The sequence below is a fragment of the Monodon monoceros genome, unplaced genomic scaffold (assembly GCF_005190385.1).
Source record: "Monodon monoceros isolate NGI ecotype Baffin Bay Population unplaced genomic scaffold, NGI_Narwhal_1 Super_Scaffold_15, whole genome shotgun sequence".
Classification (NCBI taxonomy): Eukaryota; Metazoa; Chordata; class Mammalia; order Artiodactyla; family Monodontidae; genus Monodon; species Monodon monoceros.
In genome coordinates, this window is record NW_021703771.1 from 58,096,464 (window position 1) to 58,110,230 (window position 13,767).

Below are 13,767 nucleotides of genomic sequence, written 5' to 3' on the forward strand. Positions count from 1 at the left end.
AGCACAGAAACCACAGAAAATTATATCTCTTTTATGTGTGCATTTGTAAATTCAGGTATTTTAAGGTTGGATAGTCCTGAGTAGCGTAGGTAGTGGATAGCAGGGCTTTGAGCGAATTCTTGTCTGTTTCTACGTAGGAGACAAAGGTCGCTTCCCCCAACGCTTGACCCCATAGCGTCTCTGCTTGTCCATCCAGAAACACACAGGTCTGTCCTGACCGCACTCTCCCGCCTTTGAGAAGCTGCACTGGCCGGGAGGCCGGATCCTCCCTCTCCTACGCTCTATTTTGAGGCCCCATGATCTCATGCCCTCTGCAGACCACGCTCTGCAGTTCCAGTCCAGGCCGCGCCGCGAGACCACGCAGGGCGATTCCTGCAAGTGTTCGGCTGGTGGCCGGGGCGCGAGGCGGGTAAGGCTGGGGGGTGGGAGGTGGGGAGTTAAAGACGCGCCCACGTAAAGGACCCAAAATAACCCACACGCAGAGCGACCGCCATCAGACAGGAAGCCAAATAATCCGGGGCGTTGAGCTGCTTTCCCCTCATTCGCAGCGCCGGGCTGCGGGGGCCGAGCCAAGGGTCTGGCGGCGAGGGGCGGGCGCGGCGGTCGGGGCGGGGCGGGGTGAGGCGGGGCTCATGCGGAGCCTATTAAAGGCGCGGCGGGGCAGTGAGAGCCGAGTGCCCAGCGCCACGATGGAGCGCGACGGCTCCGTGGGGGTTGGGAACCGCGGCGGCGAGGGCGGGCGCGGCTCCCGGGAGGCCCCTGCGGGGAACGGCCGCCACCCGGGCCGTGGCTCTGCAGCCGAGGCGCCCGGGGAGCCGCAGGCGGCCTCGTCCCTGCTGGCCCCCATGGACCTGGGGGAGGAGCCGCTGGAGAAGGCGGCGCGCGCCCGCACGGCCAAGGACCCCAACACCTATAAAGTGCTCTCGCTGGTAGGTCCCGGCCGGCCCGGCGCGCGGGAGGGCGGGGAGGGCGGCACCCGCTCCTGCGCTCCGAGCGGGCGCGGTCAGCACCCGGGGCCCGGAGAGAGACAGCTTTTGTGCCGCTCCTCTTCGCCTTCTCGCTCTCCTCTACCGGCTTTATCGGTGCTCATCACCGCCGAGCCTTCTCTTCCCCCCGAGGGAATAGTTCACTCTCACTTGTATTACTGATGCTCAGAAGGGCCTGTTTATGAAACCAGGCTGTTAAAAATCGAGATCTTTAGAAATCCCACCTCTCCCCCGCCCCAAGAGAGCACAAGGTTTTTCGTGGGGAAAAATGACCAGCCCGAAAATTGTTGGTCTTAGGAAGGACCGACAAGGTGTTTTTGTTTCGTTTTGTTTTTTTAATTTTATTTTTTAATTTAATTTTTTACCTCTTTTGGGGGAATCTGGGTGCAGTATTGATGACTTTCCTTGCATTAACCGATTCCACTTGAAAAGATTTAACAGAGCTCTTTAAGTTGTATCAGGAACTCTAGAAAATACTCTTCCTCTTGGCTTTGTGTAGGAATTGCCATGCAGCTGTTCAGAAATTCCGTCAATATTCATGTTATGTGAATGTGAAGAAAAGTTAATGATTCTTCGTCTACTCTTTCAATCATAGGTTACACGGTTTTTGTTGCTAACAGAAGTACTCACTCTCCCTCTGCTATTTTGTCGTGACAGTTTCAGGATCCACAGTCAATTTGTGGGGTGGCTTTTCATTCTACATGTAGGGTAGGAAGTGCTGGGCTGAGAGTCGGAAGCCTGGGTTCTTGCTTTCATGGCCGTTATTAATTGCTGGGGCCTCCTATAACTCTCCCCAAACCTCAGTTTCTTCTATGTTAAAATGAGGACAACATCACTTCTATGTGCATCAGATAAGATTATTGTGAGGGTCACTGTGCAACATTGCATGTGGAGGAGTAAATTCGAAAACTACAAGGAGATATAATCATTTTACTGTATTATATGCAAGTGACAGTTCTATGTATAGTGTACCTTAAAGCATATAATCACTTACATATTATGATTAAACAGTGCAGTGTAGAGGATATCTTTTCTGATTTTTGAAATCTTTCCTTTCATAAGCATTTCCATTTTCACTATGTCTTGGGTATTGTGGAGATGATACAGTGCTCTGAGGAACCAATGTTCCTAGACTAAAGAGATGGTGTCATATAATTAGTACTTAAAAATAAGCCTAAGATTCAAAGGGTAAGTGTCCCAAAACACATACTGTTTGTATCTCAGGATACATTTCTGCATCATATATCACTGTTTAAGAACACCTGATATTGATGAGAACTTAGTTTTAGTCTTTTGAGTCACCTTTTTTGTTTTTGTCAATGGAAGACCTTAGCTTTTGCAACACTATCACTTAACTTAGTACTTTTCAGTGTTTGGCAGGCATTCAATAATCGTACGTCGAATCTGTAACTCCCGTGTGAAATCACTTCAACATGCCAATCTACAGTCTTGAAAGTTTGGTAAATTGCCAGTTGCTAAATTCCATTTTAAAATCTTTCCTATTCATTTACCCATAAATCCACAATAGGTATCAGCAGAGATCTGCCTTTGGAACATGCATTTCAGTCTTTGACACCTGCAGTCAGCTGGTCAAAAAGCATTTCTTTATGCTCTGATGATGCACCTCTGGGCTTTGACATGGAAGTGTCTTTAGTACTTTTACAAGTAGGACAATCATGAATATTTTTTATGCCATTAGGAGGGGTCTCTTGCTGTAACACACATTGAATTGGACAGAATTCTTACTTCATGACTTTTGATGAAATACAGTGGGCCATTAATGTACACCAAAACTCATTGCTGTATTTTTGAAACTCTTAATTAATGGTTTCAGGTGAAAGTGAAACCTCTTACCCATTCTTCTTTCCCTTCCCTACTTCAATACCCTTTTTCCCTCTAGACTTTCCCAAATGATGCACTTCTAAAGGGAAAAGTCTCCAAGAGGAGCTTGACAGTTGTCATCAAAGAGCTCTGGGACATGTCTTCTAGAGAGAAGCTGTAATTATGGGATTCCTTTTTCAGGTGAAACATCAGCACACTTTTCATAAACCTAAAGAAATGGGTTGACTAGTTGCATCTGGGATTGGGATTACAAGAGCCCAACCACTGAGGTGGTCCTCAGCCACACGGTTGTTATCTAGTAGGATAAACACAAGAGTTGCCTTCTGGAGAGATAGACAGTGGTGACATGACTGTTGCATTTTTCTGAAAGTGTTTCAGATAAACTTAAGTGCCGGAGGTATGTGAGAGTAGATGCAGAAGGGATGATCCCGCCCTACGCTGGCTTCTCCCCATTTGATCCCTAGGAAGACCACAGGCTCTGCTCTGGAGGCTTTGGCCCTGGGCTCTGGAAGTACTCATGCCTAGGCACTGAGCCAGACTGTGGAAAACCCCAGAAGGGCAAATAAGTACATGCTTTAGTAGATATGTTAGATCTGGATGCCTTCACTGGTTCCAAGTTAAGTTTTGAACTGAAATGTCAGCTTCCACTGAGGTTGGCCACGGACATTTATTTGAAATAACTTTCCTGTTCCCTGGCAGGTATTTTCAACCACGTTGCAGTACACTTCTCCACTGTACAGTAAGCTCTTCCACAGCACAATTTTGTGTTTGTGGCCTTCTGCTGTCCTTATGAATACATATACCTGTGTGTGTTCATAAGGGGCCTTGTGTGTGGGTGGCTGTGAGTGAAGACAACTTTCACCTTTTGATGAAAGAGTTCTTTGTAAGTGGCAGAAGTTGCCTTGTTTATTAGAAATTTGAGTGTGAAAGTTATTAATTCTGTTAGCTTTTCTCTCCCTTTTGCATCATATCATCTTATTTCTAGAATACAGCATGGAGAATATTCAAGACAGTCCTCTGCTCTTAATCTGACTCAGAATTGACATTGCTTTTTGGTTTGTAAAATGTTATATCTGTCCAGCTATAGTTGAGCATTTTATTTCAAAAATGACCAGAACATCTTAGGGGCCAGAGACATCTCCTGTTTTCCCCTTATGGTGTTTGTTGCACGTGTTCTAATAAAATGTACCCGAGGTTTCTAGGAACCCAGCAAGACTTGTGTTTACTTCTGGGCCTAAGATGGTACCTCGCACTCAGTGTCAGCTTTTGGTCGAATGAATGAAGTGCACTTTTACTTAGACTGAGCAACACTTTGACTTGGAAAAGGACAAGATGGGAAGACTAAATACACAACCACATACCCATATGGCCAGTTGAAAGTCAGGAATCCAAATATAGATGCATTAATAGAGATGACATTGGGTATCAATTCAGGGATAAGATCAAACTGGAATATCACTTGTTTAGCACATAGGGAGAAAGAAGAGGCAGTGAATGAATGATAAACAAAAGTTCCCAACTAAGGCCAGCATACCGAAGAGGCCAGCAGGGCCTCCATGACAACTTGGATTCAGAATCAAGATCTAGCTACTGGGCACACCCTCAGAAAGAAACAAGGCAAGTGCAGCCGTTTGGCAGGTACAAATAAGGCCATCCTTCAGGTACAAATGGGTCTCCCTTGCTTATACCAAGGCATCTTCTGTTTTGGTGACTTTGCTGTCACACCCCAAATGCAGTCCGTGTGGCTCTTGTAGGGAACTGTTTTCTTCAGCGTTGCGTTCTGTGACTCCCTTTCTTCTGCTTTGAGTCATATTCTGGTCTTTCTCTCTCTCACCATTTATATTTCCGCTGTTTCTACTTCATGCAGCCTCTTAGGAATACACAGGCACCCTTTCAACCCTTTTTTTTTTCCATTCTATTCCACTTTTTCAGTTACCTCTGGGCACTCAGTTTTGCCGTCTCCTGCCCCATCATATCCTAATCATGACTGTGAATCATGACTCTCGCTAGAGCCATGTTGAGAGACCTTATGCATTTTGTATAATAAAGATCTTGGGACCATTAGCCTTTTTAGAATATTTATAGGAATTTTTTTTATCAGCTTCTTATCTTCCTCCAGGCAACTCTTTTTCTCAGATATCAGTATTAAAGGCAAATGAAAATAGTTTTAAATTCAGTTTTGTTTTAGAGTTTGATCATTTCCATTGCAAAATATCTGTGTTACTCTTAAGACATAGCAAATGTATTTCATCTATATTATGGACATTTTAGACAAGCCAAAGAACTTAATCATGATTCATAACTTTTTGGGAGGGTAGGTAGGGGGAAAGCCACTTCAAGTTTCAAACAACATAGGAACAAAAACCTTTTGGAATACAACTTGTAATTAGAGATCTGCCTCTGGTTAAAATAAACATGCCTCCATCAACCATGAAATATCCCCCAAACAACAAAAATAAACAAGAAACCTTTTAGCAAATGAGCCCAAGGCAGAACATAGATTACTCTTCTAAGTTCTGTGCAACAAGAACTGATTGTCAGAGTGCTGACCCAATATGAAAACCCTTTGGCATCAAACGAGAGCTAAGTTATGTATTTACCAAGGAAAGAAAGTATAATAATATATTTCAAAGGGCTTCTCAAAAGAATGACCCGAATGTTCAGCTAAATATTAACTGGAACATTCTGTTTCCTGAGTGTTTTAATTGTATGAGGTTTGATTACAAGAATTAAGATATTATCGATATCATTATAGAAATCAAATAATGTGACATTTGTCTAAAATATGAAGTATACTAGAAGAAATAAATAACTTAATAGTTAGTGAAAGAATACCACTATTAAAATCTAACATTTCTCTTTTTTTAAATTTCATCTCATAAGGTGAGATACTAATTTTACCTTGATCTTGAGAAAATTCAGAGATGAGAAAAATATTATTATCAAGCTGAGCATCCATAGGTAGGGGAGCGTGGGAAGATGTAAACATCTCATTTTTAAGCAAGTATAAGGTCAGTGACGTAGAAATCAGTTCTGAAAATCCTTTCTAGTTCCATCTAAGTCAGTCTGTCTTGTGCTGGGCCCCCTCCCACCTCCCTGAGAGTCTTCATTAACAAACAAACAAAAATATATTATCGATAGTATTTTTCATTTTATCCTCCCACTTTTGGTTTTTAGAATAACGTTTGGTGGAAAAGTAGGCGGTAGAAGTTCAGATGATTATTACATAGCACTTTGCACTTTCAGAAGCATTTTCTCGTATAGTTTTAATTGATCTTTGGCATATCAGCAACTCTGAAATAGGAAAGTATGGTGACAGTCAATCCTAGTTTACAGATAAGGAAACTGAGGCTCGCAGAGGTGTTTCTTAAACGTCAGGGTGCATAGGAACCAGCTGGGAACTGTTAAAAGACCATAGATTCCAGGGCTCCAATCCCAGAGATTGTGATTTAGAAGACCTGAAATTGTTATGGACTGAAGGTTTGTGTCCCTCCCAAATTCATATGTTGAAGTCCCAACCCACCAATGTGATGATACATGGCAGTGGGGCCTTTCAGAGGTAATTAGATTTAGATGAGGTCATGAGGATGGAACTCTCATGATGGGATTTGTGGCCTTGTAAAAAGGGGAAGAGAGAGAGGAGATCTGAGCACACACACCCTCCCATAGAGGAAAGACCATGTGAAGACATAGTGAGAAGGCAGCCATCTGCCAGCCAGGGAAAGAGCCCTCACCAGGAAGCAAATTGGTCAATTCCTTCATCTTGGACTTCTGAGCCTCTAGAACTGTGAGAAATACATTTCTGTTATTTAAGCCACCCAGTCTATGGCGTTTTGTTATAGCAACTTGAGCAGACTAAGGTAGGAATGGATCTAAAGAATCTGTATTTTTTAAACAAGTACCTCAAGTTGTTCAGATGTAGTTGGTTCAGTTATTCCACTTCTAGGAACAGTGGGTTAAATTTATAGGCATATGTCACATCATTTGTAAGTAGTGAACTATGATAACTGAAAGGACTTTTAACTACAGATTTTTATTCTGGACTAATGGCTAACCCCCCCTCCCCCATTTATTTCCCTTTTATCAGTGTGAAGTCAATAATCATGTTATCGTGAGCTTCCAAAGTATACAGATTTGGGGAAAAGTGACTTCCTTCTTAATCTGAGTTTCCTTCTTAATATATCTTTAGATGTACTACAACAGGAAAACAGAGTCATGATAGTTGTTTTGGAGTGAGTGAATTTTCTCAAGCATATCTCATTTGTGGGTCAGTCATTTTCTCACCATACCTTAGGACTTTACACAGATTTAGGTGGCAAATATCCTATCACTGATGTGGTTTGAGACCCTTAAAGATCACTCTATCTTGGTTTTCAGGGAATAGTCCTGAGAAAGTATTGGGCTGGCCAAAAAGTTTGTTCGGTTAATGAATATGTTGTTCAATAAAGTTCTTGCTGAAAATGAAAAATGTCTTTTATGTTTACTTAAAACCGAAGGAACTTTTTGGCCAACTCAATAGTTTATTCCTAGAGCTGATTTCTTTCCCTTCATAAGTTTTTTGACATTAGCAAGCATCTGGAGCCTTTGGTCTCTCATGGAGAGAGAGAACTGAAAAACTCAGCAGTTTTTTTATGATGCTATTATACAATAAAATAAATTTAGCTATTATTATGTGATTTTTTTTTTCCAAATAGAGTTTCATATTACTCCAGAGTACCTGTAAGTGATTTTGGATAAATATGTTCAGAAGCAAAAGGCAAGACAGGTAGAACAAAGCTTCAGCCAGAGTATTTCAAGCAACAGTTCTCAAAGTGTGGTCTGTAAATCCCCGAGGGGTCCCCAAGGACCTAAGAGCCTTCCAAGGGGACTGTGAAGCCTAAACCATTTGAACATTGATAGACATTATTCACCCTTCTCACTGTGATGCCGTTTACACTGCCGGAAAACTGCTTCCTCAGCAGGAATCAGGGCAGTGGCACCAATTGTACAAGTCCTCATGCATCTGCAGTTAAAACCAAAAAAGCCAGTTTCACTTAATGAAGAAGTAAAAATGTCCTCAAGGAAGCAGATTTTATTAAATTTGAACCTAAATTACCTTCCTTTTTAATATTCTGTGCGACGACATTGGAAGTCTGCCTTTAGCACGTCTGCTGCAGCCTGAAGTACTGTTGTTTTCTGGAGGGAAAGCAGTCGAGCTGCTGTTTGAGTTGTGAGCTGAACTAGCTGCCTTTTTCATGGAACACCATTTTTATTGGAAAGAGCAACTGACAGACCAGTGATTCAGACTTGGGTATTCGACACATACTTTCGCAAAAATGAGAAGCATTAGCTTGTCACTTCCAGGAAAACAAAATGAGGTACCTGCTGCCTGTGATAAAATTCGATCTTTCAGGTAAAACTTGAAATTTTGGAGAACTTGTTTCTGCCACTGTAAGCTTGACAGCGTCCCAATCCTTAAAGATTTTTCGGACGAAATAGATGGAGATAGTAAGGAATGTGATTTTTTTTCATCTGGTACAATGACATGTGTCAACATTTGAAAGAAATACGTAGCTCAGTGAACCAATATTTTCCAAAGGACCAATGGATGATTTACAAAATTATGCATGGGTGTAAGTTCCAATCAAACTGCAAGATAGACTAATGAATTTTAATATAATGGTATGAAAAGTTCATTAATATTGTTTCAAGTTTCATGTTGCATTTCACCTTTAAGAAATTATAACTAAGAATTTTAGTCTAGTTTTAAATAAGAATGTACACAATTATCTGAAAAGGCTTCTTAGGGTCCTCAGTAATTTTTAAGAGTATAAAGCGATTTTGAAACCAACAGTTTTGAGAATATCTGCTGTAAGGAAAGGTGTGTTCATTCAATACTATTTTCAGTACTAGGGAGAGAGGGAAAGGAAATTAAGACATATAAAAAGAATCAGCTATTTACAACAGTTGCATCTTTATTTAGGTAAGGTCCTTTATGGATTTCAAAATACTTTTACATCTACCACCTGGTTTGGTCCAAACCACAGTTCTGCCATTATCTCCATGTTAGAGATGAAAAAATCATGCTCAGAGAAATTAAGGGGGCTTTCCAAGATTACAAGACTAGTATAATTATTCTCTTAATCTCATTGCCGTAGCTTATTGAGAAATGAAGTCAGACAGAATTGGATTTAAATCCTGGTACTGTTCTTTTTGAAGGTAGGCAAATAACTTAAATTTCCTGAATATCAGCTTCCACAACCATAAGATAGGCTTGATAAAACCCTGTTAGGTGTTGTTAGGAGAATTAAATTAGATGAAGTATACAAAGTGGCACATAGTGTGCCCCGAATAAGTGGTCATTTTTCTTGTTATTTTTGATAAGCTTCAGTGTTACTGAATTTTTACATTTTTCCTTATTCAGAAGACACTTTACATCTTTGCTACCCAAAGTGTGGTCTGTAGACTAGCATATCAGCATCATCTCCTTGGAACTTCTACAGAGTGCAGACTCTTGGGCCCCACCCCAGACCTACCGTACCAGAATCTATATTTTCACAATCCCCAGGGATGTGTCTGCACATTGAACTTTGAGGAACACTCCATAGGGCTATGAGGAGGCACAGAAGGCGCCCCAACCTGGATTTCTTTGGCTGGGGGTTCCAGTCAACCCTTATCCTGCCATTGACTTCATACATGTTGCTATGATTTAAAAAAAAAAAATTACTGAATGTTCCTTACTGACCTCAACTGTGTTAGCGTTGTGTGGAGGTGGTGCTGCGGCTGGTTGCATTTGCCCCTTTCCTACCTTGAACTTAAGAGGCACATTGATTAAGGTAGCCCCACCGCTTTTGTCATGTCTACAGGACATTTCATACACAGTCTGTTTGTTTCTTTAATTGCCTTTCCTTACCCTGCCTTGGCTTGTCCTTTAATTGCTCTTTATTGCTGTCCGCTGTGCCAGTCTTCTGCCTTTGCTGTGATCTGATAACACTCCAATGTTCTTTCCAATTCAACCATCCATCTATCAGAATATCAAGTAGATTTCACTTTACATTGCTCCATCAATAGAACTCTTCAATTCCAAGTTTCCACTTCAGTACATTCTCAACAATCTACAATATACTTGACATAATACCAAAACAAAGGAGTCTTAGACCAGGGCTTTTTCAAGTGGTGTTGAGGTATCGAGTCAGGTTTGATGTGTTTGGCACAGAGTTTACTCCATGATACTTCATCGTCCAAACACACTGGCTTCCTATAAAGTGCCACCCCGCACCATTTAGATTAGAAACTTCTGAGACCAGGAGAAATAGGTGAATGAAGTATATCAGGTGGGAAGGGTGTAGGTTAGGAGCGCTGTGAATAGACTGTTGATCTTATCTCCTTTTGGATTAACCAGAGAAACAGTACAAAACAGCTCTGCTTGTACACTATTTAAATACCTTACTGATCAGCTCACAGGAAGTAAATGTGAAGAATGTTGACATAGGTAAGTGTTTATGCCTTTGTCATTTCTTGGAAACTTTCAAAGGGAAAGAGAACATTGATTTTTCTGGGAAGCTTCAAAGATCTTGAGAGACGGGTCATGTGAAGGGTACTAAACCTGGAGTCACAAGAATTATTTGCTGTGTGACCTTTGAGCAGTTGTTTCACTTTCTGTGACCATAATATGAGAGTTTTGGATTAGGTGGATTTCTTCTAGGTTTTAAATCTTTGTATAGAGAGCTTATAATATTTCCCCCTTGTTATAAAGATACTACGTATTGCAGAAATTTCAGAAAGTATAAAAAAAGTATAAAGGAGAAAATAAAAGATTGTGTACTTGTTATTATCTGTTATTAATATTTTGGTTTTTTCTCTCGGGACTTTTCTCTGTGTATGTATCACTTTTTTTTTTTTTAACAAAAATGGGATCATGCTGCATATACTGTTCTATTTTCTTTTTTAACTTATATTTTCCATTATGAGATTTTCCCATTGCTAGATGGCTTTTTGTTTTTTTTAATTTTTGGCTGTGTCAGATCTTAGTTGTGGCACGCAGGATCTTCGTTGATGCACGTGGGATCTTTCATTGCAGCGTGCGTGCTCTTCCTTGCGGTGTGCAGGCTTCTCTAGTTGTGGCGTGCAGGTTTTCTCTTCTGTATTTGTGGCGCGTGGCTCCAGAGTGCCTGAGCTCTGTAGTTTGTGGCACGCAGTTTCTCTACTTGAGGTGCACAGGTTCAGTATTTGTGGCACTTGGGCTTAGTTGTCCTGTGGCATGGGGGATCTTAGTTCCCCGACCAGGGATTGAACCCGCGTCCCCTGCATTGGAAGGCGGATTCTTTACCACTGGACCACCAGGGAAGTCCTGCTAGACAGCTTTTTAATGCACCTTTCATGAATGGGATTTTGAGACTTTTATCAACGTTAGTTCATGGGGTAATCTTTGAAAGCATCTCTACTCATACCTCAGACATAATCATTCCCCAAGAATTTAAATATTTTTTAGGACACAGTTTTTGTTTTATTCATCCCTCAACTCCATCTCCATTGCCTATGTCTCTTCTTATGGTTCAATTATTAGTTTTCTGAAAATAATTACTTCCTTGCACTTTGTTTCCGCTCAGAATTTCTCAGAGACTGCCACAACACATGTGGGAAATTGTGTACTCCTAAATGCACTCTTCTTTTCAGCCTTATTTATCGTCACTCAGGTAACAGTGTTACCACTGAGGGCTTAACACTTACAGCTTCATCCATTCATAGCAACCCTGCAGGCCTGGGACATATATGTGTAGCCATTTATTAGTCCATATTTGTTAAGAACTCAGAGCAGACCCATCACATAGTAAGTGCTGTGTGTTTGTTGAATTCCCATATGCCTCTATTGAGTTTACTATATGTCAGACCCTGTGTTAAGCCCTTTATCTGCTTAATTGGCACAGTTGTGTGAGGCAGAAGGGAGCAAACGTGTTGGCTGGTGAGTGAGTCTGGTATGGAGCCCACACCTCAGGGGACTCTATGTCCCATATGTTATAGGGGACTCGCACATGTTATATGCATAACTTGGATTTAGAAGTTCAAAGGGTTCAGGTTATTTTTCAGCTTCTGGCCTGGTGGTACTTTCCAATTTAGAGGGTCAGAAAGGGTCTCAAGATGCCTATCTCACAAAAGTTCCAGCTGTGTTGAAACACACCTTCCATTACAGCTCAGATTTTTGCTGTTCGCCAGATACACTTTACAGGGACCATTTCTTTTCTCTACCCCAGAAGTGGTCTTTCACCTCCTTTTTTCTCACCCAACACCAGGTACCCGCTGGAATCCAACTGAATTTATCCTCCCAAAGGAAACGCTCCTTTACTGCTCTTTGGCTTGTATCCCCTGTCCCTGGATCACTTAACTGCAGTTGCCACTTAATCATATAAAGGCCGTAGAGCTTAGAGGTTAAGGGCCAGAGTGCTGGAGTTGAATCCTGTCTCTGCCCATAACTGTTGTGTGTCCTTGGGCAAGTCCCTTAACTTCTCTATGCCTCAGTCTCCTCACCTATAAAATGGAGATAATAATAGTAGCTACCTCACAGGTTTGTGGGTTTTTTTGTTTTTTTTTTGTGCGGTACGTGGGCCTCTCACTGTTGTGGCCTCTCCCGTTGCGGAGCACAGGCTCCGGACGTGCAGGCTCAGCGGCCATGGCTCACGGGCCCAGCCGCTCCGCGGCATGTGGGATCTTCCCGGACCGGGGCACGAACCTGGGTCCCCTGCATGAGCAGGCAGACTCTCAACCACTGCGCCACCAGGGAAGCCCTCACAGGTTTGTTTTGAGGGTTATATGAATTAATCTATGTAAACTAATTAGAAAAGTGCCTGAAAGATAGTAGAGGCTAGATTAGGGGTTATTGTTATTATTATGGTTATGGTTAGTAACTTTTTCAGCAAATATTTAGAGTTCCTATTGTGTGGGCAGTAATGGTTAAGAGGCTGGGGGCTAAATGGTGGTGAGGGGAGAGGAAAGACTTACTCCATGTTCTCATGGTCCATCCCCACAGGACTGGATGTTTATCAAAAAATCCTGCAAGAGTGTCTCTCACTGCAGCTGTGATTGGTGTTGCCTAGAAATTATACGCAGGGCTGTGAGAGAGGGTAGTGAGGGGGAGTTGGCTTAGTCAGAGAGGTCTACGAAGGTGTCCAGGAGGAAGTGACAGGCGAGCAGAAGAGGATTCTGAAGGGAGGCAGCAGCACATACAAAGGGCCTGGGGTAGCAGTTAGCATGGTGTGACCCAGAATTGGGAGATGACCAGGTAGCTGGTAGGCAGAGAGATGTGTGATGGGTGATGAGGCAGGAAAGGTAGTCAGGGGCCAGGTCCAGGCAGGGCCTTGCAGACCATCTTAGGGCTTTTGGGTTTTGTTTGAAGAGCAATCGAAAATCACTGACATATTTTTCTGTTTGCTTGGTTTTGTTTCCACTTTTGTTCATAGTGACAAAGTCTCATTTACATTTTGGAAAGGTCATTTTAGCTTTAGCGGCAAGAACAAATTAAAGAGAGCATGTGGGTGTAGAAAGAGCACCGTCTTATTTTTTTACTTGGCTATTTCATAACTACTTTCTCTTTTCTACTAGATTTTTAAGTTTCACATGTGACTATGTAAATTAAAATTTGCATGAATTAAAGTTCAAAAGCGTAAAAAGGAATTCAGTTCCTCATCATGCTGGCCACTTTTTAAGTGCTCAGCAGTGATGTGCTGGTACCACCCTGTAGGGCAGCACAGACAGAGGGAACATTTTATCATCTTAAAAACTTGAATTGAATCATGCCAAAGATGGTGATATCATAGGGTGTTTTATGTTTTTTTCCAGCAAGTAATAATGAAAATGTGCATAAAACAAATGTTGTTTGTTGAAGAAACATTTGTTAGAAGAAAAGAAGTTGCTTAAGAGAGCTAAGTTGTGAATGTTTTTACAAATATAATTTTAAGATTCCTTA

At 41.8% G+C, this 13,767-nt stretch overlaps 1 protein-coding gene across 2 annotated transcripts in view; it reads left to right on the plus strand.

Annotated features, from left to right (window-relative positions):
- The first annotated feature begins 678 nt into the window (after positions 1–678).
- The window catches only part of ENPP1 (ectonucleotide pyrophosphatase/phosphodiesterase 1), a 72,300-nt gene continuing 59,211 nt past the window's right edge, over positions 679–13,767 (plus strand). The window contains exon 1 of one of the 2 annotated variants that reach the window (XM_029223577.1): positions 679–929. In XM_029223577.1, coding sequence (XP_029079410.1) covers positions 690–929 — 240 coding nt within the window. In that variant the 5' untranslated portion in view covers positions 679–689. The remainder of the gene's footprint in view (positions 930–13,767) is intronic. The other variant, XM_029223578.1, reaches the window with a different exon arrangement.